Raw genomic sequence first — 24,490 nt, forward strand, 5'->3', positions numbered from 1 at the left:
ATACCATCATTCCAAATTAGTTCTTTTCATTCATTACTGCCATGATGACAATAATGTGTTTGGTAGGTATTTTCTTGTTGCATCATCTACATATGTCATTATTAAAATTATTCACAATCGAATATTAAATGCTTGCTGCACATTAGTTGTCTGCTTGAATAATGTCACCTTGTAAAGGAGAAATACAACAGTTCAAGGACATAACCCCAACAAACAAGTCACCATGCATTCAATATGCCTCCATGGAAATCAGCAGATTTCAAGGAGAGGTAATATCCACCACACCGTTAAAAGTTATTATTTTAACGAATTGAGTAAAATCAATAAATGGATGGAATATAACACAAGAACACTCCTGACATTCGAAAAATTAGTAATGCTAGTATTCAAAATGTCTCCTCAGGCACTGAAAATGGTACTTTCTATCCATGAAGTTAGTTAATGTGACCAAAGTAATCTTGCAACAATTTGACCACCATATTGCAATTGTATTTATGTATTCATTTTGGGGACCCATAGCATCTCCTTGTAAACCAAACACTTCCAAGACAAATGAAATTTATAGACCTCAGTCCAATGAGGGTAAGATGAAAATTTCTCAACCCGACAATGACAGACTGACATTCACCTAATTTTTTTTACATAATAGCCCTTGAATTCAATGCACTTGGTCCAGGATTTATCCAACATCAGTATTCTTTCCTGGAAAGAATGACCATGTTGGCCATGTCCTACACCAGGGGTCTCCAATTTACTAGGCCACGAGGGCCACATTCCAAGTTCCGAATCGCCCCGCGGGCCAGATAGCAAATTTGCCGATGACTGAAGTATTTGATACCAACGTCTACTGAAGAATCCGGTGACGTATTTCTTATTTACAAACAGTTGAAGGCGACTTTGACGTGCAGTACAGCCCTACAATGCTCCTATCGGCATCTCACAGAGAAAACGAGCGAGAATCGCGTGCTACTTGAAACGAGTGCGCGGGCCGGATTAAAGCCCTCCGTGGGCCAGATCCGGCCCGCAGGCCGTATTTTGGAGACCCCTGTCCTATACGATGGATGTGATTGACTTCGCTTTCTTTGGCAATAATAATAATAATAGTGGCCCTGGCAATGAATCACTGAATCCTCCGGGGTACCATAATCATTTGCCAACTTCGGATGAATTTCCTCAGGGGTTAATCCATCCAAAATGAAGAATTTTATGTATGCACAACATGCAAGTCTATATATTTTAACTAATAACTCCCACAATGTCTACGGCACATATCTGTGTAAAAATACTTCCTGAAAGAACAGGTTGCACCTTGACATACAACTACAGAGAGTTGCAGCCATTCAGGAAACAAACTCTTTGCTGACCTGTGTGCTATTTCTGTGTCAGGCAGAGAACTTTTCATCTAACCCTCAAAAGTTTGATATCCTCCGATGTGCACAACATGACAACATTTGAAGGATGTACATTGAACTCAAACATTTTACTAAGTCACTATGTTCGTAAAACATTTCCAGCTAATTTGAACGTGAAATCATTCTTTTACTTCAAACTCTTACTCAAGAAAAAATAAGGATGTATTTACACGGATAACACTTTTTAATGAGTCATTCAATGCATTTTGTAATGCTTAAAACTATTTAACACAGGCAATCAATCCTATTCAATAACAACGGAGCCAAATGCAAGAAAGGACCACCAAAAACAATAAGTATCCATTCAATGCCTGATAGGAGACCCCTAATTTGGAACAAAATTTTAAATCTTTTCCACTATTCATCACTTTAAATGGAAATAATTAAGGGATATAAATTAAAGAACAATTGATACAGTTAGCCCAAATGGTAACATCAATGTTGCCATATTTTCCATTCAACACAAAAAGATTTAATTCATAAAATTTTCCTTATAAACTACTTTCATTTTAGAAGAATTATATTACATATCAATACAAAGGATGCATAACAACATATTATTCTTAGGAGGATATATGGGAATGGAATGGAAAACAGGAATGTGCTGAGAAACTAGTGCAGGGAAGTGCTTCAGAAACAATTAAGAAGTAAACCAACCCAAAAATTAACTCAAGAAAGGTAACCAGTCATTTAATATCATAGGGACATCAAGCAAGTTGCATTGAAGCCCAAAACAGAGGTAAGAAAAATCGACAAAATATTATTCGCTAACACCCAAAAAGTAATCCCATCTGTACATAATTTAGTAGCACAAAGAAATAATCTTACAAAACTCTTGTTATTTTTGCACACAAAAACCAGTCACTCTGATAAGCCATCATCTCGATTATGAGCACCAACTACAATAGAAACAATGGATTAAATTTTTGTAGTTTAGTCAACATGAAAGCAATGCGCACTTACCAGATGCTGGCAATTCAGCCACTTAGCCCCTTTCCTTTTCCTTTATCACTTATTCCCTATATTACAAATACAAAGAACAATGTTCCCACTTTAAACGGCATTAAAATTTTCATTTCAAAAATCTTTACCTTCTGAACAATTGAAAATCATATAGAAGTCAACAAAAGCAGCCTTAGCAAGAGGAAAATAATAATTGTACAATGTTTGCAATACTGGAATTGCCTTCTAGTTTTTAAAAATCCTTTGACTTATGAGAATAATTCCTAATTCATTCTTAAGTATTCCCAGATCTACGTATTTAAATTATAAAGATGGGCTGAAGAAGATACATAACTATAATTAATGACTATAGAATATCATTCATTCAAACTTTATTCATAGCCTTTCAAGCCGCATGAATTGTCTAAATTTGAAAAAAAAAGTACTAATAGGGGCTTGCTATGACCTAAATAACGATTTATAATGTTGCGGGTGATAACTTAAATGTAACTCAATTACTAACAACTAAACTATTGAGATAATTTCTAAGGTACAGCATCACTAAACATGGGGAGGTGCAACAGAAGAAAGGTGCTACAAAAATACGAAAACCATTAGAACTCTCAAAAATAACAAATTTTGAATAACTACAAAATACTTCAACACTATGCTTTATGGGCATACCTAGGCACAATGCAAATCGCTATTACATAGGACAACTCAATATAAAAGAAAGTTATTCTACAGCACAGTCGCTAAGCATAGGGTCATCTATTAGTTTTTCACTCCTGATGCCACTGCTGTAATATGCATCTCCAAATACACTAAATAAACCAAAGACTCGACTATAGAAAGTTTAATAAAGGCACACAATTTCTCCCTGATTCGTATCAACCAATGAACAGACGAGCAAAGTTAGACTATTTCTAGTGCATGGAAAGAAACATACCAGAAATAATTGTAAACCTCTCAGATTTCAGTTCTGGCTATTCTATTCCAAATATCTTTGCAGGAGAGGGAGTTAGGCTAAAGCATGACGGGGTGAGCAGAGGGAAAATGTCCAGGCATTTCACTTTCCCATAACCAATCAGATGACAACAGGTGTGGTCTTTGACCTATGACATTCAGTCCCTCTTTTATCTCAGCTATGTAAACTTCATGAATCTACCACCTCTCTTCATGGTTCAACTTATTCCGACAAAAAGTAGACGTGTTCTTGCACATTAGGCAAAGCCAAGTTCACTCCTCATCACCCTCTCCACATTTCCCTCCCACAAAGCCCACCTACAGGGTCCAGGTGTAAACGAAGGGCACCTGCCCCCACTTGATTCAGATCAGACCCCTCACTCACAAAGACATTTAGAACCGAGTATAACTAACTGCAAATAAAAATACGACTGATTATGATGACTAATGTTACCTCTTGAAAAATGAGAAGTTAGATGTTTGACAGTACATTAATATAAAATCTATCACACTAACATCTTCCATTGCCACCTCACATTTATCCTACCTGGAGACTTTGGAATGGGTGAGCCAGTCTTCTTAGAGAGCAGTGAATTGAAGAAGTTAGCTAGTACGCCTTCACCACTGCCAGGAACACCAACTTTGTTCCCATCAATCTGAAACATCAGGCACACAAACATAAGCACATTAGCAGAAAACAGTCTCACAATTAACTTCTGAAAAGGCAACACAAATTTTGTATAGACTATAGTTATTAAACCTAAAGTATATAATTACAGCCAATCTTAAGCAGGAAAATAATACTGTGCTGCTACTACTATGTACATCAATAATTAGCACTAAGGAAATATATGCAGCATTTATTACTATTTATTAACTTACAAGGAACAAATGCAACTCAAGTTTGAACAAATTTTCTATACGCATCATTTTTTTGTATGCAGAAACTACAGTCATCACTTAAAAATATTGGTGAAACTTGTACTCATAATTACTACTTTTAAAAATCTACGGATGTGCGAGTAGCACTTTTTCATCTCGCGTCGAGTTGTAAACTACAAGCAAGTATTGAGGCACGTCATGTATGGCATTTTCTGGATCTGGCAATATGATAATGCATGCCCCAACATATTCTCATTTTTCCAATTCCCTGGTGACAACAGAGAGAAAACTCACAATTCCTTTTCTGGTCCTACTTAGGGATATTAAAAGTGAAATTGATTCGGAGACCATTAAAATGAGAGCACAAGCTATAAATTTACTGAACTACAGGCTCATTTCCCTATCCCATTTATAACCATTATTGCTACCTGGTCAATGTCAATTCTGCCATTCTCTTGAAAGTCAGATACAATTACATTGCAACATACAGTGAAAGCTTGGTTTAATGAGTGCTCATAATCCCCAGCATATCGCACGCTACTTCAAATGCTTGTTGTAACCGAAGGTGAAGGATAAAGCCCCACAATTACCAAATTCCGTAAAGCAATTACTGATGCTTATTTCCAAAAACCAAGCATCTGTGTCTGGGAGTCGCAGTATGAGTAGCGGTGCGATCAAGGATCTAGGATTGGTAAGATGTCCTAGTCCTATGAATATGATACAGTGTATCGAAACTAGACAGGAAAATAAAGTTCTAAATTGTAGAAACAGCAAAGTTTTTCATTCACAAATCAGTTGGTAAGATGTGTCAAATGAGGAACTTGCATGGGTCGTAGATTGCTCTAAAAACTATTTGGAATAAGTCAAATGGATACATTAGCTCGCAAAAATACCTTCAGTTTCTCCATTCAACATCAAAAGAAATAAAAAAATTGCATTTAAAATCGAGAAAAATTTCTCTGAGCCGACCACTGCGCGAAGACACCCGAGCGTTGCCGAGGCCAGGCGTGACGTCATAGGTGCCTAAACAACCGTAGGGAGTAGGGAAATACGCTGAGCGCATGGTGTAAAATTTGTTTTGAGGGAGTATTTAGCCGCTCATCGTCACTTTATTTTGTTCTGTTATTCTTGGGAAAGTTTTCCTATTGCTATTGTGCCTAGATTATTACTTGGGATATTAATAATGCGGCATCGGGATGATGAAGTACAAGCGTTTCACTTCGTGTGTTTTGGTTATCAGAAAAATGGATGATAACGTTGCCACTCGTTCGAATAGTACACCTGAAATTCATCTACGTCTACATAATACCCCGCAAGCCGCCTAAAAGGCGTGTGGCATGGGGTGTTAGGACACCAGCCTTTTTTTAGAACACCAAAAATTGATGCCACGACCCTCATGGAATTTGTTAAGACAAATTATTGCTATACGTCGGCGGCAAATCGAGTTGTAAAAGAAACTTGTAATACTGGAGGATAACGATCGTAAGCTGTGCTGTTGAATTTGGCAACGCCGGATTAACGGAGAAGGTAGTCCTATCCGTCCTACGGTACGAATTCACAGCAAAACAGTCTGCACACAATCCACATGTGAGATCGCGAATCGGTTCCGCTGCCAACACACACACAATCTACAACCTATTTCAATAATATAGGTAAATCCATAAACAATATACTAGCATATACCATAATAATATAGTGGGAAATAGGCAAATACTCTTATCAAAAGCTGGATGTCACTATCACATTCTTATATTCATCACGTACAACTTACAATAACAGAACTCGTTATGATGAATACAACTATTTATTCACTGATTTAAACCCTTAAATTATCCCACACAAGTGACACAGGTGACATTTCTCACTACTATTCGTTGAAATAATGGAATAACAAACTTCACACCCAGTTTTTATTTCAATAGCGTGATCGTGAAATGTCATATCTACGGTGAACAACGGAGATTAGCACGCCACTGACAATTTTTACACTACTGTTAGACATTTATCGATAGCGTAGTAGCACTTTTTACAATTCAATCACGATGGAACACTGATAACTCATGGCCGATATTTTTCAACCTTGTCAAACTTTGTGCATTACAACCACTGGCACTGTGATTATTAGCAGTAGCTTAACGGGAGATGTCACGTTGAAAACAACACTATTTTGGCACAAAAATGTTCCTAGATGTCTCCAATCAGCGAGCAAAAGTTGCATTGACTGGAATTCACCCCATAATACAAGCACAGACAGTCCTAAACGACGAATTCTCCGGTACCTACGAATAAACGGATGAAGTTATTGTATATAAAAGCTAAGCGGACATTAGTAAACATCAAAATCGTTCTAATTACATACTTAAATGAATGATATGCCGTCGATAACATCAACTTACAATTAACGTATCCCCTTTCCAATGGCCGTGGCTCAGACTCCTACAACGATGTTATTTAGGTATTATCAAATTTTTGGTTTAACTGCTCTAGTTTTATATTTTATGCCCTTACTCAGATATTAACATTATAAATAATGCAAAATACGAGGGCTTCCAAGCCTCTATCGTCGGATATTTATCTTTAAATATAAAATAATCAACACGTCTAACAAACGAAGCTCTCACAACTGCTGGCAACTATTACAAACAATCACAACAATAGCTTCGCGTGATGTTTAGGCACCTTTGACGTCATCGAGGCTTCGTCGGCAGTGGCTTGGGGGGTGAGGGAGTTTTTCCCGCGCTTTAAAATTCGTAATATTTATCATTAAATATCTCGCGAAGGAAAACTCAGATTTGCATGCGGTTTTCTTTGTTGTATTCAGAAAATAATTTTCTGTCCGCCTATGAAATAAAAAAAATTCATGCAAGTTCCCCATTGCAGTGCGAGAGCAGAAACAATATTCCAGACACTTCACCAAACAGTTGCATTGCACAAATCCGGCAATAGTGCAATCACTCAACATGCAATCACAGATCTTATGGTTCTTGGATAAAAGCACATAAAGCCACAGATATTTTTTCTCGCTTTTAGATCATCCGATTTTCGACTAGTCTATTTTAAACCCAGAACAACTCTTAACTTTTAGCCAAACTGTTGCTCTCCACTGTTGTTTAATTGGCTAGGTCCCTCCACCCATTCTGCTCCTTGCATTCAGTTAAAAGAACTACCATACACTGCAAACTTATGAAAAATATGCAAGTCAAGACCTGTGAATCTCAATGTGTTTTTTGCTCTTGAAAAGACACTCGAGTAACACTGTTGATTTATACAGCATGAATTAGTAACTTAAGGCCAAGAATTTTGCTTCACGAAATAGGAAGAAGAAAACGAAATAAATTTCCACATGATGAAATGATTTAGTGAGCATCAAGGTTTGGACTTGAATGTGAGCAAATGATTATTTGAAAATTTTCAATGCATAAACTGTAAAGTGAGTTTTAAATGAATAATGAGTTAAACATCTAAATTTCACTTATCATCAAAACTCTTCATGGTCCATAATGCTGAGTGAATGTCTTCCAAGGATCTATCAATGAATTATAGAAGACTCCTGATCATCTGACTGTGGTTTATCCGTGCATGAGTTTTACACTTCTTCGATGTTTTCCACGATCTTAATAAAAAATTTATTGGACCAGGATATTTTCATTTTAATGCAAGGCTACACCAGGCTTAATAATTCAATTAGAATACTCTTCGTAAAACGGAATTATTTTATGTACTTTTTGACAAGGAATGTTTCAAGTTTACTTGGACGTCTGCTCCAGCATGCAGATGACAATAAGCGGCGGGAAAAAAACTCTTGATTAATTTTAGAAGATTCTTCAATAGTTAACCATTCGCAAATTAAGAGAAATGTTCTCAATGATCTATCTTCTATATTATTTCTACTGTATAGATATCTTTTTCTCAACTTATACGCAACCAAACTCTACAAATGAGGTACCAAAATGCACAGAATTTATCAGAGAAAATGCAACAGCGTATCTTACTTCCTAAATATTGCTATTGTTTCCTAAAATTGGTTTTTAAATAATAATAAAAAAAAAAAAAACCGGTAAATATTCCTGACGTTAATGGTGCACAAACTGATACATTTGTTCATTTGCAACAATATCTCGCATTCTTTAAATAACTTTAATCAAAATGTGGCTGATTCCACATTCAAGTCTCCTGTTGATACATAAGTATGAGTCATCATGCGCGTTTAACAGAGGATAGTGTAATTACTTCCTATGTTAAGTTTAAAGAGGTCCTCTGACCTCAATTTGTACATGAACATTCCAATTAAATTTGTACATAAGACCCTACCTTTTTTGAATGAATTATGGAAATTACATGAAAGTATGGATTATTTGTGTTTCCAAATTATTTGTGCCACCTCTCTACATCATTAGCCCGGATAATCAGGAGTATGCTGCACCTCCTAATACCAAATGCATACAGTGTTAAGGACGTCATGGCCACAATACATAAATCTATATTTTTTTATATGTTAATCATGGGCCGTTTGGTGGTATACCACCTATCTCTCACCAAAACAAGCTTCCATTGTAATTACAATTGCTTTCAACAACCAATGGGCTCTGATAAGCCAAATGCCATTACCAAGAATAGAGATAGGTAGCACTGGGTAACGTAAATACTATCGGGACACCTGTTGAAGCTACCTCAGAAAATGAAAATACTCTAATGACCAATTTTACATGTTCACAGAACTAACTCTCACAAGGTTTGGAAAAAGGATCGTGTAATTCAGGGTTTAATTGTTGAATGAAGATACAGAAGGATATGGAAAGAAGAAAAACAATTCAATGTTAAAGCAAAAAAAAATGAATTATTTTCATTGATTTCCTTCATATGTGATAACAAATATGTGATTTATCAAGGCATTATTTAACAATCACTACCCATTTTTATATCTTAAAACTAAATTTTACAGAGAAAGTAAGCGTAAGAAATGATTCTCCAACAAGGCCTAATGGAGAAGGATATTTCAAGTGTGAGGCATTCCAGGGACAATTTCACGGAAAGAAACAAGGGGAAAGTGTAAACATTAATACCTGCATGAAAGGTAACATGATGAGCAAGCTATTGATTGATTGTTGAATTCCCTTATGAGTAAGGAGTTGTTCGTTACTATGTACTGTAGCGGTACGGTCCGGAGCCGGCCCGACGCGTCAGTTTAAAACATTGCGGCTGGGGTTACGTCTGTGCGCACGCTCACATTTTTGGCATATTTGGAACGGAGTTCTGCACTAAATCTGTGTGAAGGGTTTATTTTTTTGTTAAATGTAGAATATATTTTTTTATGTATGTCAATTGAAGTGAAATAGTGTGGAAGTGGATTTCCGGGAGAGGCGACGTTGTGGTTCTCTCCCGGAACGTGTTTGAAAACCCGCCTCTCAGTTGGGAAAAAGAGGGCGCTGGTGTGCATCGGAGGTGGTTGTGGGAAAGAAAAAGGTTATATAAGGGAGAGACGAGAGGTCTCGCTCTCTCTCTCCTACGCTCTGTCACGAAAGAAGTCGAATCGTGAGTGTGCAGTGATAAGCGGTGGCAGCAAGGCTACGGCAAGTGGAGGTGGCATGCACGTGGACAGCTGGCAAGGGGTGGCGAGGACATCTAAAAAAGGACGTAAGCTTGGAATTTCCCAAAGCCCTAAAAGGTCCTTTGAATCCAGATTGTTCCCCCCTCCGAAAGTCCCTAGTGAACTCTCCATAAAAAGGCCCTAGTGAATTCGCTGTTGACTGGTCTTAGTCACGGCCCTGCAAGACTTAAGTGCTAGCGTGGAGGAGCTTGAGCAATATTTCTGAATGTTAGTGGTTACTTGGCGTATCATTGAGCCCTAATTCAAGATGGGCGGCCATTTGAACTGACTAACGCCTAATTTCATAATTGCCTTGCACGTAATTTTTGTGAGTCTGACTTCACACTATTCACGTTGTTCATTAGCCAAGGTGCATTGATGTATTTTGTTATTGGGAAGGATTATCATCTTTGAATAATATTCATTGATAAAATGAGATTGTGATTTTGAAGGAGAAGACGGATGTTCAAATTTCATGTTGGAGGTGACGCCGTTGTATTTTGGAAAGGGATTTATCATTTGTGTTTGGGGAATATTTTGGTTTCGGTGTAACCTTTTGAATCAATGTTATTTTATTTATTAAAATCAGTTGTGAAAGGGATATCATTGAATTTACTCTTTTTTGCTATTGCCACAAGTGCCTTCAATCCTTTTGTAAGTGAGTGTGCATGCAGGCACGTTCAATTGGGGGACTTGATTTGGAGGCCTGAAAGGGTAAGGCTAAGTAGGGGCATTTTAAATTTTGGGGAAGTGGAGAATTAACTATCACATGTTCGGGGAGATATCGGACGGGAGGCGAGCGGGTGGCTCTCGCGGTTCGAACAGTTACAGTACTCTATAAATACTACCATATATATCTGAATATACAGTAAAACTTTGATTTTACGCAGTTGGAGGGACCGAAATATGGGCACTGTGTAAAATCAAATTGTGTAAAATCAAGAGTTGGTATTGAGGAGGAGTATAGTTTTCAGGATAACACTTGCTCATTATTGCTCGGAAAATGAAGCCTAATAATCTTATTTACTCAAAAGCAAAACCAAAGATGACGTGTTACCTTAAGAGAAAAATCTTTGCGTTCCTGAACAGTGTTTCCCATGGTTGAACAAAATGGTTGAAATGCCAGCATTTCTGGCACTAAGATTACTTCTGTTACCCAGTAGAAATTTCGGAATGGTGATACTAAATGGTCGCAGAGAAGCTAATTTTCGAAAATATTCTCATTAAAAGCAGTTTTCAGGATATCCGTTTAACCACCAGCAGACAAACAAAGATTGGAGATTGAAGAAATGAGATATCAAAGGATAGTCATTCAAATTAACCCCATTTACAGGGAGCAAAATTTTGCTAATACATCACAAAGGCTTTACACCCTGTGGGCCTGGGTTCAAGTCCTGGCAGTAGCAGAGACTTATCAGAGATGGCCCTATCCCTACTTGAGTCTAATATGGAGGGCACTTCCAGTGCACCACTCTGTCCATCAGATGGGAAGTTAAGTCCTGGTCCCTTTTGAGCTTATCATTACAGCCTGGCTAATGCCAACATAGGGTTCCTATCCCCCCAGCCCTTACTTCATGGCGCTAATGACCCCAGTTGTTGGTTACCTCCAAATAGCATACCATAGATAATACGGAGCACACAGGACCCGGGATATTCGAAAATTCAGATTTTTCCGGTGCTTAGATCACTTTTTCTAAGTGAGCTATTAAAATGACCGCGCAACTGCCGTCATGCCGCCCGTGATGAATAAAAAATGACTAATAGTCCTGAAAAATTTTCCTTCTTTATAATTTATACGCATCAAAAAAGCATTTCCCCATGAAATTTTAGCAATAGTAGATTGACTCTTCCGGGAATAGCTTCTCTGTCGGCATTCTTCCGCGAATTCAGCGCCGGGACCTTCGACTCACAAGCCGTGTGACTCAGCTTCACGTAATATTTTGCTTCCCCATATCTGATAACAACACCGGACACTTTTTGTATTTCGATTTAATGGCGCTAAGCCATTCCTGAGTTTAAAGGGACTGCCTTATATAAGGCCTTATATAAGTGATATCACTCACGTCTTGAATTTGACTTCAACGATTACATGACGATTGACGACGCGAGTTATTCTCCGAGGGCATTAACTCCCGTTCCGTTAAAACGCTTGCCACCTAGCGGAGTTAAGCTAATAGCTATTCAAGTTCCAACCATGTTTAACTTAAACCGTCTGACAATGAGATACAAGTTGAGTCGGTTCTGATAAGCGCGCAGCGCAGCATTTTTTCCTCGCCTCCATTTGTCCCGCAGATGTGGGGTTAGCCTGGGAATGAGACAATGCATGCTGCTTTTACCATCGTGTTGAATCACCATCGACTTACGTCCATACTAGAAGTACGACTATCTTTTTTGGATCACCTTGGAAGCCAAAATTTTGGTACGGGAGTATTTTTAACGACTCATTTCGCCGTTATATTTCGCTGGGGCGACGGAAAACATAGCGTTGGCAAAATTCTAGAAAGCCTTGCGTTGGGTTAGATATTCCGTAGCTCATAATTCTGGATATAATCAGCATCGATCAATAAGTCGAATAATAAACGAAAGGTGATAATGTTAATATCTCCAGCGATCATGTCTTAATCAAAAGTAGTTACGCATACACGGCGATTGCCGTGTGTTTTAGGTTTCGATATCCTTCTACGGCGAATTTGAACTAAGAGCGACATTCGCGTTCGTAATGGAGCCTGAAATATTACTCAGAGGGCTCACGGGGAAGCAATAATTAGATACGCGATGTATTTAGTTTCACGCTCAACAGCGCGATGTCATTTCAACCGTTCCTGTATTCATTTTTGCAACTGATTGAGACGAAATAATAACCTAACTGCATATTCCTCTAGTCGGATTTTCAAAACAAGCCGAAAGATAACTGCGTAAAATCAAGATTAGCGACCTCTTAGGGGCTGGGGTTATGCTGCGCAAAATCGAAAAACTGCGTAAAATCAAGAAAAGATGTCAAATCGAAGTTTCACCATTGCAATTCCCTATGCTTTCCGGCCGGACTTGAGTGCCGCTGCGTAAAAACGAGACTTGATGTAAAATCGAAGTGCGTAAAATCGAAGTTTTACTGTAGTCCCCCCTTTTTTCCAAAAATGCCGATGGTAAAAGTAAAGGGGGGGACTATATTCAAACGCATTTTCATAACTTTTCCCGAAACTGATGCCTCAAAATTAGGGGGGGGAATATATTAGGAGGGGGACTATATTCAGAGAAGTACGGTAATTCCATAATCTGAAGTAAAATGAACATTTGTTACAAAAGAAATATTTCTATTGATCTTACATATCATTCTGTGCATTCTGGGGGAGAAATTGGTCAGAGTTCTTATTCAGCTCAGAAGAGAGAAGATTACACCCATGTCTCGTATAGCGCAATTTCGATTAGCGCAATTTCGATATAGCGCAAATTCGTTCCTCGGGGAAACATTGCAACGCAGTGTAGCCTAATCAAAAATCTTAAACACTCTCGTGATAAAACGTGAACTTGCGCTAAGTACACACGAAATTTCTATCATTTTACGCATATTCATATTATTGCTTGCCTCAAATCTTCTTTTTTGTTTATATATTATTCGAAATCCATTGCTGTGCAATGGCCAAAAGTATTACTCGTCATTGGGTCAAGATAGCCGGCCTACCGAAGTAATTTATCTCGTCTCCTTAACAGAATAATAATGAATAATTTAGATCGTTAATTAAGCTTGGGGCTAGTAGAAATGAGTTTTTTTCAGCAATACGGTTTGAGACGTATTTTTGCCGTCATAGGTAATCGGGCGATTGACTTCCAGGTAGAGAGTCTACGCTAAAGCCTTCAAGGTCATCGGTATTCACGGGGGAAAAATGGAGCGGTGGCCGAGTGGCGCATGAATAGCATCAACACACAAAAGGTTCCGCTATAGAGTCTCAAACACAATGGCTTCGTTCCCTCCCCGCAGTCGTATGCCTTCTACGTCTCAGGAATACAGTTCAGCAGTGGAAGGTGATATAGAAAGAGCTATACAGAGTAAAAACCAAGAGAATATGACAAAAAAATAGGAATGTGTGTAGAAAATCAAGAATTTATCAAGAAAAACTATAAACCTAGAAGAGGAATTGAAAGAGGTCAATTGCTTTGAAAATGGAGAACGTCAAAGCGATATTGCTTGGAAGTTTAAACGCACGATGCCTTATTCTGAATAAAGACGAAGTTAAAACATCAGTGACCTCAGCCGCACCAACTTCAGCCAAGCGGTCTACACATACGGAAAGTTCATAGTGAATCAGTACAAAAAGACGAGAGTGGTAATCGCTCCGAGACATTTAGTGAAAGCTCCGGTTGGTTCCAGAATTTAAACGGCAAGCAGGTATTTTCAGTGCGGCGATATCAGGTGAATCTGCAAGTGTTGATAGCGCAGCCACCGCAACATTTTCTGATGAACTCCAAGCTGTGATTGAAAGTGGCTCCTTTCCCCCTCAACCAGTTTTTAGTGTTGACGAGACGATATTGTTTTGGAAAAGAATGCAATCTTGTTCATTCATTTTCAGGGAAGGAAAACCTGGGTCAGGTTTCAAGGCATTTAAAGACTGTTTCACGTAGCTGCTATAATGACTCGGAGGACTTCAAATTAAAATGATTTATCATTCTTTAACTCCGCTAGCTATGAAATGGCATTCAAAGTAGCATTTTCCTGTCATTTTGATGAGCGACAAAAGGGCCTGGGTGACATAATAGTTGTTTTTAGACAAGTTTGAAAAATCGTCAACTGCCGGCAACGCATTACGATCCCCTGAGATAGCAGATGTTAGCCCACCCGCACGACAGGAGGGAATTTCAAAAGCACGTAAGAATTTTTTTTAACGTGAATAAAAGTCTTCAAATGCGTGCATACTATTTTTAAAGATGTTTTAAACTATAAATATTTATATAAATAATGTTTTCTAAGGCTATTTATGGGAATATATATGTTTTAGAGGAAATTCAATACCCAAGACCTATGCTACCAGGAACGCATCCCTATCTTCCCAATGTTAAAACGCTCTCGTATAACGCAAATTCGTATAGCGCAAAGACCCCAAGGAACGCATCCCTTGCGCTATACGAGACATGGGTGTACATAGATTATTCTCATCCCTCTGAATGGAAAACAAGGAGAGAGTACAACAATGAATGATCTAGCAACACAGCACTGGCCACCCAGAATTAATATTCGAACTCCCATCAATCAGCAATGAGTGCCTAGGCAAGTAGTGGCTGAAAAGACAGCTCCGAGAAATGACTGAGCATTAACACTCACTTGCTACACAGCGCTCGCATTCTGGGTGAAATTCCACAGCTATTGTAGTGGCGGCACTCTGAGCACTCATTCCTGGTGAATGCACTCATTGATTCCTTTGAGGACTTTTTTATGAAGATGGGAAATTCCCTTCTAGAACTAATTACAAACCTTCTTTGGAGATCCCAGTTGACTTTGAACTCCAGGTGTTCCACTAGATACCCTTCTATCACCAGTCTTTTGAACACCAGCAGGAGATCGAAGCTGCCCTCCGGCACCACCGGCAACACCACCTCCATCTGCCTTCAGCAAAGAACCTCCAGCATTCCCAACAACACTGCCCATGCTACCAACACTTCCTGTGCCAATCGGCCCACCAACTCCACCTCCCTGATTGAGCAGCTGTAGCTGCCTGTTGAGAAATGCCTGTTCTTCATCTGCTTGGACTTCAGTTTCCCGAGTGACCGGCTAGAAATAAGCACAAAATTAACTCAGACATGCTGAGTATGAAAACAATTCATTATAAAATCCTCTTTGTGAGGTTTTCTACGGACACTTAAGAAGAGCAGAGTTAACACTAACATTCCGCTTTTTCATTTCTCAGACTTTTCCCCAATTTCCAGTCTGAATTTATAGAAGTTCTCTGATTTTAATTCAATGACAAGCAGCAGATTATAGGGTTAGTATAGAAAATTCAACATGGTATACAGCGAAATATAATTTATAATATCAGAAGTATAGCTTTAGCCAGTCAAAATAAAGAAAATTCAAAATGTAAAATCTAAGTGGTCTTTGATTAAAATCTAAGAATTAAACAAGTCATCACAAAAATGAAACTCATACTAATCTTGCCATCATTGCAACAATCTGGCCACCTTTTGCACAATTCTTTTTGCAACAGCCCTGTTTCAACATTTGAAAACTTGATTCTGATTCCTTCAATGAGGGGAAACAATGAATGGTGGTTTCCACAATCATTTGCATTCATACCCCGAAGACTCCCGAGAACAAAACACCATTCAAGGTACCATAACCCAAGATTTAAGATGGATTTTCTTACTCTGAACATTCCTGACCAGATCTCAATTATGCTACAATGGTGACTTCATTTATGTTTGCAACTGGCTAGTCAATGGGTACATCCTAAAAAATATTCAGTGTGCCCAACAGATGGTAAAGCAACAGAGCAAGATGTCATATAACCATCAAGAATTTATAGTGATGAGATGCCATATGGTTGCCCACCACAAGAATATTTTAATAAAATTTTTCTATCAGAGATGTTACATATTTTTTGCTAACCTTTCTGGAAGACTTGGATCTGAAAAATATTTATATACAGTGGAACTTGGTTAGAACGTTTTCCTCCTAAGTACGGCGATTTCTCTCGGTCCCAGTACCATCCGAACAAAATACAGGTAAAAGTATTTGGTTAGTACGTTTGAAAAATTGCACTTTCCTGGTTAGTACGCTCAATACTGCTTGCCGTGACGCAACCCGCAATTAGTTCTGTATTATCTTCTTAAGGGTCGTAAACCTCCGAATTCATGATTTGATTTATTATTATTAGCCATTGACATTCTTGCATTCATTCCACATCTCTTTCTTTGACTGTGATTTATCCAAACGCATTTCTCAATTCTAGTGACGTGATGAATAATAAAATGCGGCCACTTGTCAGGAGTGTCTGACAAACTAAACTGCAGCCAATGAGAAGCCCCGACTTTCCCCAGCCCGAGCTCCTCACCTTCTATTGCCTCTACCTGATTGCCTCTGCAGTGCCCTTCAGAAACGTACTAAACAAGTTCCACTGTACATATTTTGCTCTGAGATATATTATCGCTGCTTGTTCAATATGTTTCTGTGCTTAAGTTCACACCAATTCCATAATTCAATATTTGGCACAAGTTCACAATGAAAAATACCAAATGCCCCAAAAATTGTCCCAAAATTGTAGATCCTACATTCTACAGCTTATGAGTATGAAGCCATTTACTACAGCTAAAGCTTACAAAAAATGACAACAAAATAAAAATCTCTTACACTCTCTCTCCTTACATCTCCAACACTCTCTCATTATAAACTTTACCTTCCGAACAACTGGCTTGGCTATAACATCTGTGTAGTAGTCATCAGGCCTCATACTCTGCATATTTTCATACAAGATGCTAATCTTTTTCATATTGTCCCAACCAGCAGGTCTGTAAAAAATGCAAGACATTATGCAAAACAGGACTATCAAAATTGGGTCTAAATTCAGTTACCCACTAGGAAGCCAGCCTTCCTTCAAAAATACAAAAAATACCATACTTTCATATGATATGTATGATCTTAGGTTTTCCCGGCGTATCAGTTGCAGAAAAGTGTCTCGGGTTTTCCACCGGTTAATGTCGTCCATGTCTCCCGACGTTTCGATCCGCGACTTGCTGATCATCCTCAGGGGATCCTCCGAATGATTCCGAGGGATTTCGGAAGATCCCCTGAGGATGATCAGCAAGTCGCGGATCGAAACGTCGGGAGACATGGACGACATCAACCGGTGGAAAACCCGAGAAACTTTTCTTTCATATGATACTTTACTTTAAATGATTTTAAAAAATATATAAAACTAAAAGTGTTTAAATAGTCCTTTTCATTCATTTATACAATCTCACAAACATTTTATGATTATTTAATGATCTAACATAAGCTACTTCTTGTATGCAACAAAAAGAATGATGCACTAAAATGACAGCAATATCAATAACAATTCCTGTTGATGCCATTTCTTATTGAATATTTTGAGCAACCAATCACTAGAAAATTCCCAAGAAAAGGATTTAATTCTGGATGTTTTATGGTTTAGAACAGATTTTTACTTCATAAATTGTTTCCCATGAGATCTGATTCTTCCTTTAAGACTGCTTTGCCTATTTTGAGTTTTACATGAATATGATAACAAGAGAGCATTCCACCAAAAGAGAGACCTGCTTACAGCGGGAAACTTAAATATGGAAGTAAAGAAACAATTTATAAGAACCTACATCTGGAGTATGCTCCTATACGGAAGTGAGGCATGGACAATGACCGCAGCGGAGAAAGCAAGGATAGAGGCCTTCAAAATGTGGTGCTACAGAAGAATGATGAAAATCAAATGGATCGACCAAGTTAGTAACGAGGAAGTCCTAAGAAGGGTAGGAGAGAAGAGAAGCCTTAATAAGAAGACGGAAAAACCTTATAGGCCACATCTTGAGACATGATGGCCTGATGAAGACAATCGTCGAAGGACAAGTGGAAGGCAAGAATGGAAAAGGAAGACCTCGAACAAAATATATGGAACAAGTAAAGAGAGATGTGAAAGAGAAGAAATACGTAGGAGTGAAAAGATTAGCTGATAGGAGGATAGAGTGGAGAGCTGCGTCAAACCAATCCTAGGATTGTTGACCAATGATGATGATGATGATAACAAGGCTAAGAAAACATTCCTTGGGCCAGACTGATGTAAAAGAAGAAAATTATGACTGCAGGTTGTGCCAGCCATATTATTAAGTTAAAGGAATAAAAAGAATGGTTTGGTTTTCTTTAAAAGGACAGCCACATTCATTAGTTTAAAATGACATGAACACGTATTAATGAATCATAAAGGAAAATATCCACAAATTCATGGCACAAAAGACACACCACATCAATTATGAATTAAAAACTTAGTTAAAGAACATATGATGAGTGCTTACATTAAAACAGCATCCTTTTCAACTACAAGAGCTGGGGTTCGGAAAGGAAATCCATAAATTCGGTGCATGAGGTATTTGTAGAGCAAATCACAATTCTTATCTTCTTTCACAGACGTGTAAAAAAGGGCAGCTCCATACTGAAGGCAGAATCGCCGTACCCACTGCTGAATAAAATCAAAATGCTCATCTCGAAAGTCATAGTCCTTCTCTAATGTTGCCATATAGTCCGTCTATAAGCAGAGGAGAAAATAAACATAAGGGATCATCCAAAGCATAATAACAAGTAACTGCTAAATATTGATGTGTAACAAAAATGAAGACTATAGAAAGATATCATAACAATCATATTAAAATGCCGACACTAGCAGAAAGTGTGCCATTACAGTATAAACCATGACAAAAAATTAAATATTCTACCAGTTTAATCTGTAAACAAGCTGCCATGTTGTTTATTTAAATGAATTAAAATTAACAATAGTAGTGAGGAAGCAATAATGGGAAGCAATAATGGTAGTGAGGGACACAAAAAGAAGGAGGGGAGTCGGATTGTGATAGTTATGGCGGACGGGTGTTTCCTTGCTCCCGAGTTTGTATTATTTAAAGTGCAATAAAATATTTGTAAGTGAAGTGAAACTAAGAGAAATTAATTGAAACGTTACAAATCTCGTAAAGTCAATTAAAATAGGAATTGGTATACCCATGATAATAACGTTTTAAAAACACAAATAGCAATTTCCACACTTTTTAATTCAACTGTCAATGACTGACCATGGTTTCAACATATTGTGTCATTTTCAAGGTGATACAAGCAATACTCTCACAGTATTTAAACCCAGGCCAAGGTAGGAGGTGGGGGCATATGGAAATAATATGCAGGGAGTGGGAACAGTTTAGGTGAACAAATGAATGAAGGCCAATACCAGAAAACATACAAAAAGTAGAGCGCGAGTGAAGGTCAGGGTTTTGACGTCATGGGGATGCTTAAATTTAACAAAGGTAGTCAGTACAAAATAAAATATCATTACAAAGTCCATCCAGGCTATTGGCAATTTTGAATTTTTCCATAAAATCTAGTTTAAGCCCTTTGTCAATACAATGTAAAATATCTAAGTCAAAATTGCTAAAATGGTTATTCAGGCATAAATGGTTAGCAAAACAAGATTTTCTGTCATTACATATAATTAAAAAGTGTGGAAATTACCATTTGTGTTTTTATCATGGATATAGCGAACTTCCACAAAATCAAGCCTGAAACGATTTTATAGGAATTAGTATCTCTGAAACTGGTTTTTCAGTTGGCTACGTGACAATCAACGGGGGAGGGGAATGTGTCTTAACCTGCTCGAGGACGTGGCAAGAATGAGAAGTGGTGAGGAGCACATGAGGCTGAGTAAGTGCTAAATTAAATGTCAGCCATTCAGCAGCTCTACCCAATTTGATGAATATGATTACTTTTTTACTCGACAATTCAATATCCAAATTCCTAATACTATCAGAAATTATGCCTCCTCTGGTGTTTCATGCCCAGTAGCTTAGGCAACACTTTTCTTTCCCACATCAAGGGAATTTATTCACTCTAGGATATATACAGTAAGTGATTACAGTGGAACTTGGTTAGTACGTTTCTGAAGGGACCACGAAAAATGAACGTACTAACCAGGAAAACGTACTAACGAGGAAAGTAAATAATAGCAGTCGGGGTTATTGCAATAAGTGAAAAAGTCGTCATAATTACAATTACTATCAGTAGTTCTCATAGGATCGCCTTCCTGAACTCTTATAACATTGAAAATCAAGAAAATGAGCGCTACCATGAAAAACAATACCATGTGAATAAAAATCGCAATTTTTCATGGACATCCCGGAGAGGATTTCATGATTACGGCGTCTATCTCCCGTGATTTATCCTATATCTATTTACAGAACGAGGACGAGTGAAGCTCAGACAAGCGAAGACAAGTCATTTTTCTTTCTCATAGCGTACTCGGAGAATATAACAACAACCCGGAGTAAGTCAACTGGGTTTTTAAACATCATAAAAATTGGGCAAAATTATATTGACTTTCAAATTACGGCAACAGCCGTAGACATTCGCTTCTGGAATGATACCATTTCGATTGTAAAATCGATCGATATATCAACTGATGACACGCAAGATTATTAGATTACGACGTAATTACAAGAAAATTTTATATTAAACAGTTGAAATTTACTTTCAAAATTTGTCTAATGTCGTCTGCTTTCGTTCCGACATCAAGTATTTTTAAGCTAAGCTTCGCGTGGAGATCCAGAGGATCGTCTGCTCCCGCAACAGTAGTCAAGTAAATACGCACGACGTCGAGTTTATGGAGCAGTACTGTTTTAGATAATGTGGGAATTGTCTAATACCGTTAAGACTCATTTTTTCATCATGATAACTCGTGCAATAGCAACAATTGCCCACTCATGAACTTTGTGCGCAGCAGTGGGCACTCCCAAGCTCCAAAGGCAACAGAAGGTGAGGAGCTCGGGGTGGGGAAAATTGGGGCTTCTTATTGGCTGTAGTTTTTCATAGTCAGACATTCCCAAAAAATGGCCGCATTTTATTTTTCATCACGTCACAAGAATTTAGAAATGCATTTGGATAAATTACGGTAGAAGAAAGAGATGTGGAATGAATGGAAGAATGTTAATGGCTAATAATAATAAATTAAATCATGAATTCAGACGTTTGCGACCCTTAAGAAGACACTAGAGAACGAATTGCGGGTTGCGTCACGGCAAGCAATTGAGCGTACTAACCAGGAAAGCGCAATTTTTTCAAACGTACTAACCAAATTCTTTTACCTGTATTTTGTTAGGATGGTACCGGGACCGAGGGAAATCGCCGTACTAAGGAGGAAAACGTACTAACCAAGTTCCACTGTAATACATATTTTTTCTAAGGGTAGTTCTTATGAGATGCTCCAATATGTTCAGTTGACGAAAAATTTCTCATAATTTGAAACGAGTAACTATGTTAAATATCAGGTGAAAGCCATAATGGCTACCATACCATGCTTAAAATGAGTTTAATTTTGACCTAAGATTTCCAAATGAATTGGGATTTCTTAATTCAAGTCACTTGCACATAATTTACATATTAATGGTGGGACAAAAGCTGCTATTAAGATTTTGATTTTGCAGCCATTAGAGACCATTTCTTTTACTGTTAATCTATAGATGTCATGGAGCTCATTTCCCTTCATTTTATTACAAGAACATTATATGAGTGAAACTACACACACCAACAATAATACATCTAGTCAAAAATCTACCTCAGGCACCTTAGAGTATTTATGATGCATTTTACTATCTCACCTTAGTCACAACCACTACAACATCTAGCCCCAGATTACGGGTAAGTACTCCTTGTCCTAAAGGAAGTCCATCAATGAGTCCATTTTGGTCTCCATCAATTACTGGATCAAGATCATCCAGATTCCATGAGGTCCTTCTCAATGGAGATCCTGGTTCAAGTTCATCTCCTGGCTCCACGTAGTCCTGCCATTTTCGAGCATCTAAAATAATTGAATAACAAAATTAGATTATACCATCACACTATGGACACTATTCAAAGCACATCAACAGCCACGGAAGAAAAAACAACAAAGCTTTTGTGGTGAACGACCATGCATTGATGGTATCTAAACTAATGCTAGTTGAAATGGCCACAGAGTTCAATGAGCCCTAATATTTATACATCATTGATGAGGAAAATGTTTTGACTTATACATGGTAAAGGATGCATTGTGAATATACAAAAGTCATGTATGAGAATGTATTTTATGCATACTTTTCCATTTCTTTGACATATCTGAACACTTTGTTAATGTATATTCAGCAACATTAACTGGAAATATGTGTTCAGAGGGTATTTAATGGGAGACTTAGTGATGCCGGTTCTCAATGTGACACACGCAGAAGTCAGATATAGCTTGAAAGAGAGGCACTTACATTCAGTAAAAGGAAGTCATGCATTAACTAAATTAATATGAAAATTAGGGTTCAAATCTAAACCATCTGAAATGGCAAATATTAGAAACTTTATACGGCAAAATGTTTTAATAAATATTATAAAATGCCAATCCTTCATAATTTTTGAGCCAAGATTTAATATCACATTATTGTGGTTCATCAATTTAGGAAAATTACAAGGCCTAGTTGAATAGAATTCTCAAAATTCAAACATTTCAAAAAAACAAACAATTCAAACATGAAACTTTTGCTGATCAAGAGGACCTTTGATTACGTATCAAATATCATAACTCAAGGAAATGTCACTTACAGGTCAAAACTGATGAATGACCTGACAACCTTTCTGTGAATTAACTGTATGAATGGACTATATATACTGCCTATCACAAGAAAAATCTCTGGATTATTCTTCTTGGTGGAATAATCTACCATTTCACTTGGTATAGCAAATTTGGTTTTGCTATCAATTGCTCGCATCACCTTCATAATGGTATCCAGATTTTCCCTATCCTTAAACCTTGTGCCATCATCTGGGTCTTAACACAGTGGTACTTCCTTTCCCTTTTTCCTTCCCTGTCTTCCCCCTTTCTAGGCTTGTGAGCATAAAAATCTCAGACTTGAACCTGGACTGGAGGGGTGTATCCCCCTGGGCCCACCCAGGGTATCTGTTTCCTATGCAATATCCTGCATTCAGGAAAACTCCACATGGTATTTTTACCCATATTCATCGAGCCAAGGTGGATCAAAGACACAGCATAGTTTCTAAAGCAGCTTTCCATGTACCATTTTGGAAGACTGATAGGTGACATCATAACTTCTATTGGATAAGATTTTGTTCTGCTTACTACGTTTTGAGTGGGCGGAACCGAAGTTCTAAAAGTCATCCAAAGTTCTCCTTGTAGTTTTGCTTTGAGGTTTGTATCGTTTCCATTTATTAAAGTATTCTCTAGGAGTTTGAGAACAATATTATTACAATAGACTCTTGTTAATACGAACAACATCATTACAAAGTTCTCGTTTTTACGAAGCAAATCTTTGGTCTCAAAAAAAAAAGCTAATCCTATCAATAGTAAAAGAAAGGTTATTACGAAATTACAAACCTCAGTCCCAGTTGTTGTAAAATGAACTTTATTACTAAGTTCCAAGGGTAAGCAACAGCCATTTGGTGGATATACCACTACGCTACGTCATAATCATTGTGCTACGTTTAAGTTCTCCTCGTGCACTGTGCCCAAGAACATCAATTATGGTTCTTTCTTCAGTAGGAGAAACTTCAGTATCCACACAATATCATAGGATAAACTTCATTCCTGTGGAATCATGGTGACCCACTCATTCACAATCGTAAATTGGACATATGATACGTCCTCCTCTGACCCATATTTGACTTTCAGAGATACAAACATTTGAAAAATTCAAACGTGCCCGAAATTTCAAATTTGGCACCTATGGAGTTGGTCGATGCACAAGGTGTGGTGTAGAGGAACTTGCACTTTGGGCACAGTCTGAACAAAGTATCAATTAATCCGTTGTGAAGTCATGAACTGTTCGGTGTTTCGCCCTTTCTTCCTTCCCGTGGACAGCAAATTTTTTTTTTCGCTCAGCCATGTCGCACGCGCAGTTAGATCAGTTCGTCAGAATAATGAGTTGATGCAAAATTGTGATACAGTGTTTCATTCTGCAGGATAACCACACTTTC

At 37.9% G+C, this 24,490-nt stretch overlaps 1 protein-coding gene across 4 annotated transcripts in view; it reads right to left on the reverse strand.

Annotated features, from left to right (window-relative positions):
- LOC124165142 (cytoplasmic dynein 1 light intermediate chain 2) overlaps positions 1 to 24,490 on the reverse strand; it is a 34,080-nt gene that overhangs the window by 2,310 nt on the left and 7,280 nt on the right. The window contains exons 5-11 of one of the 4 annotated variants that reach the window (XM_046542450.1): positions 22,135 to 22,334; positions 18,796 to 19,025; positions 17,172 to 17,283; positions 15,254 to 15,550; positions 3,868 to 3,976; positions 2,376 to 2,431; positions 38 to 168 (exon numbers count right to left, since the gene is read on the reverse strand). In XM_046542450.1, the coding sequence (XP_046398406.1) occupies positions 2,421 to 2,431; positions 3,868 to 3,976; positions 15,254 to 15,550; positions 17,172 to 17,283; positions 18,796 to 19,025; positions 22,135 to 22,334 (959 nt within the window). In that variant the 3' untranslated portion in view covers positions 38 to 168; positions 2,376 to 2,420. Of the gene's footprint in view, positions 1 to 37; positions 169 to 2,375; positions 2,432 to 3,867; positions 3,977 to 15,253; positions 15,551 to 17,171; positions 17,284 to 18,795; positions 19,026 to 22,134; positions 22,335 to 24,490 lie in introns of those variants that run through there. The other 3 variants (XM_046542448.1, XM_046542447.1, XM_046542446.1) reach the window with 3 other exon arrangements.

Source organism: Ischnura elegans, chromosome 9 (assembly GCF_921293095.1).
Source record: "Ischnura elegans chromosome 9, ioIscEleg1.1, whole genome shotgun sequence".
Taxonomy (NCBI): domain Eukaryota; kingdom Metazoa; phylum Arthropoda; class Insecta; order Odonata; family Coenagrionidae; genus Ischnura; species Ischnura elegans.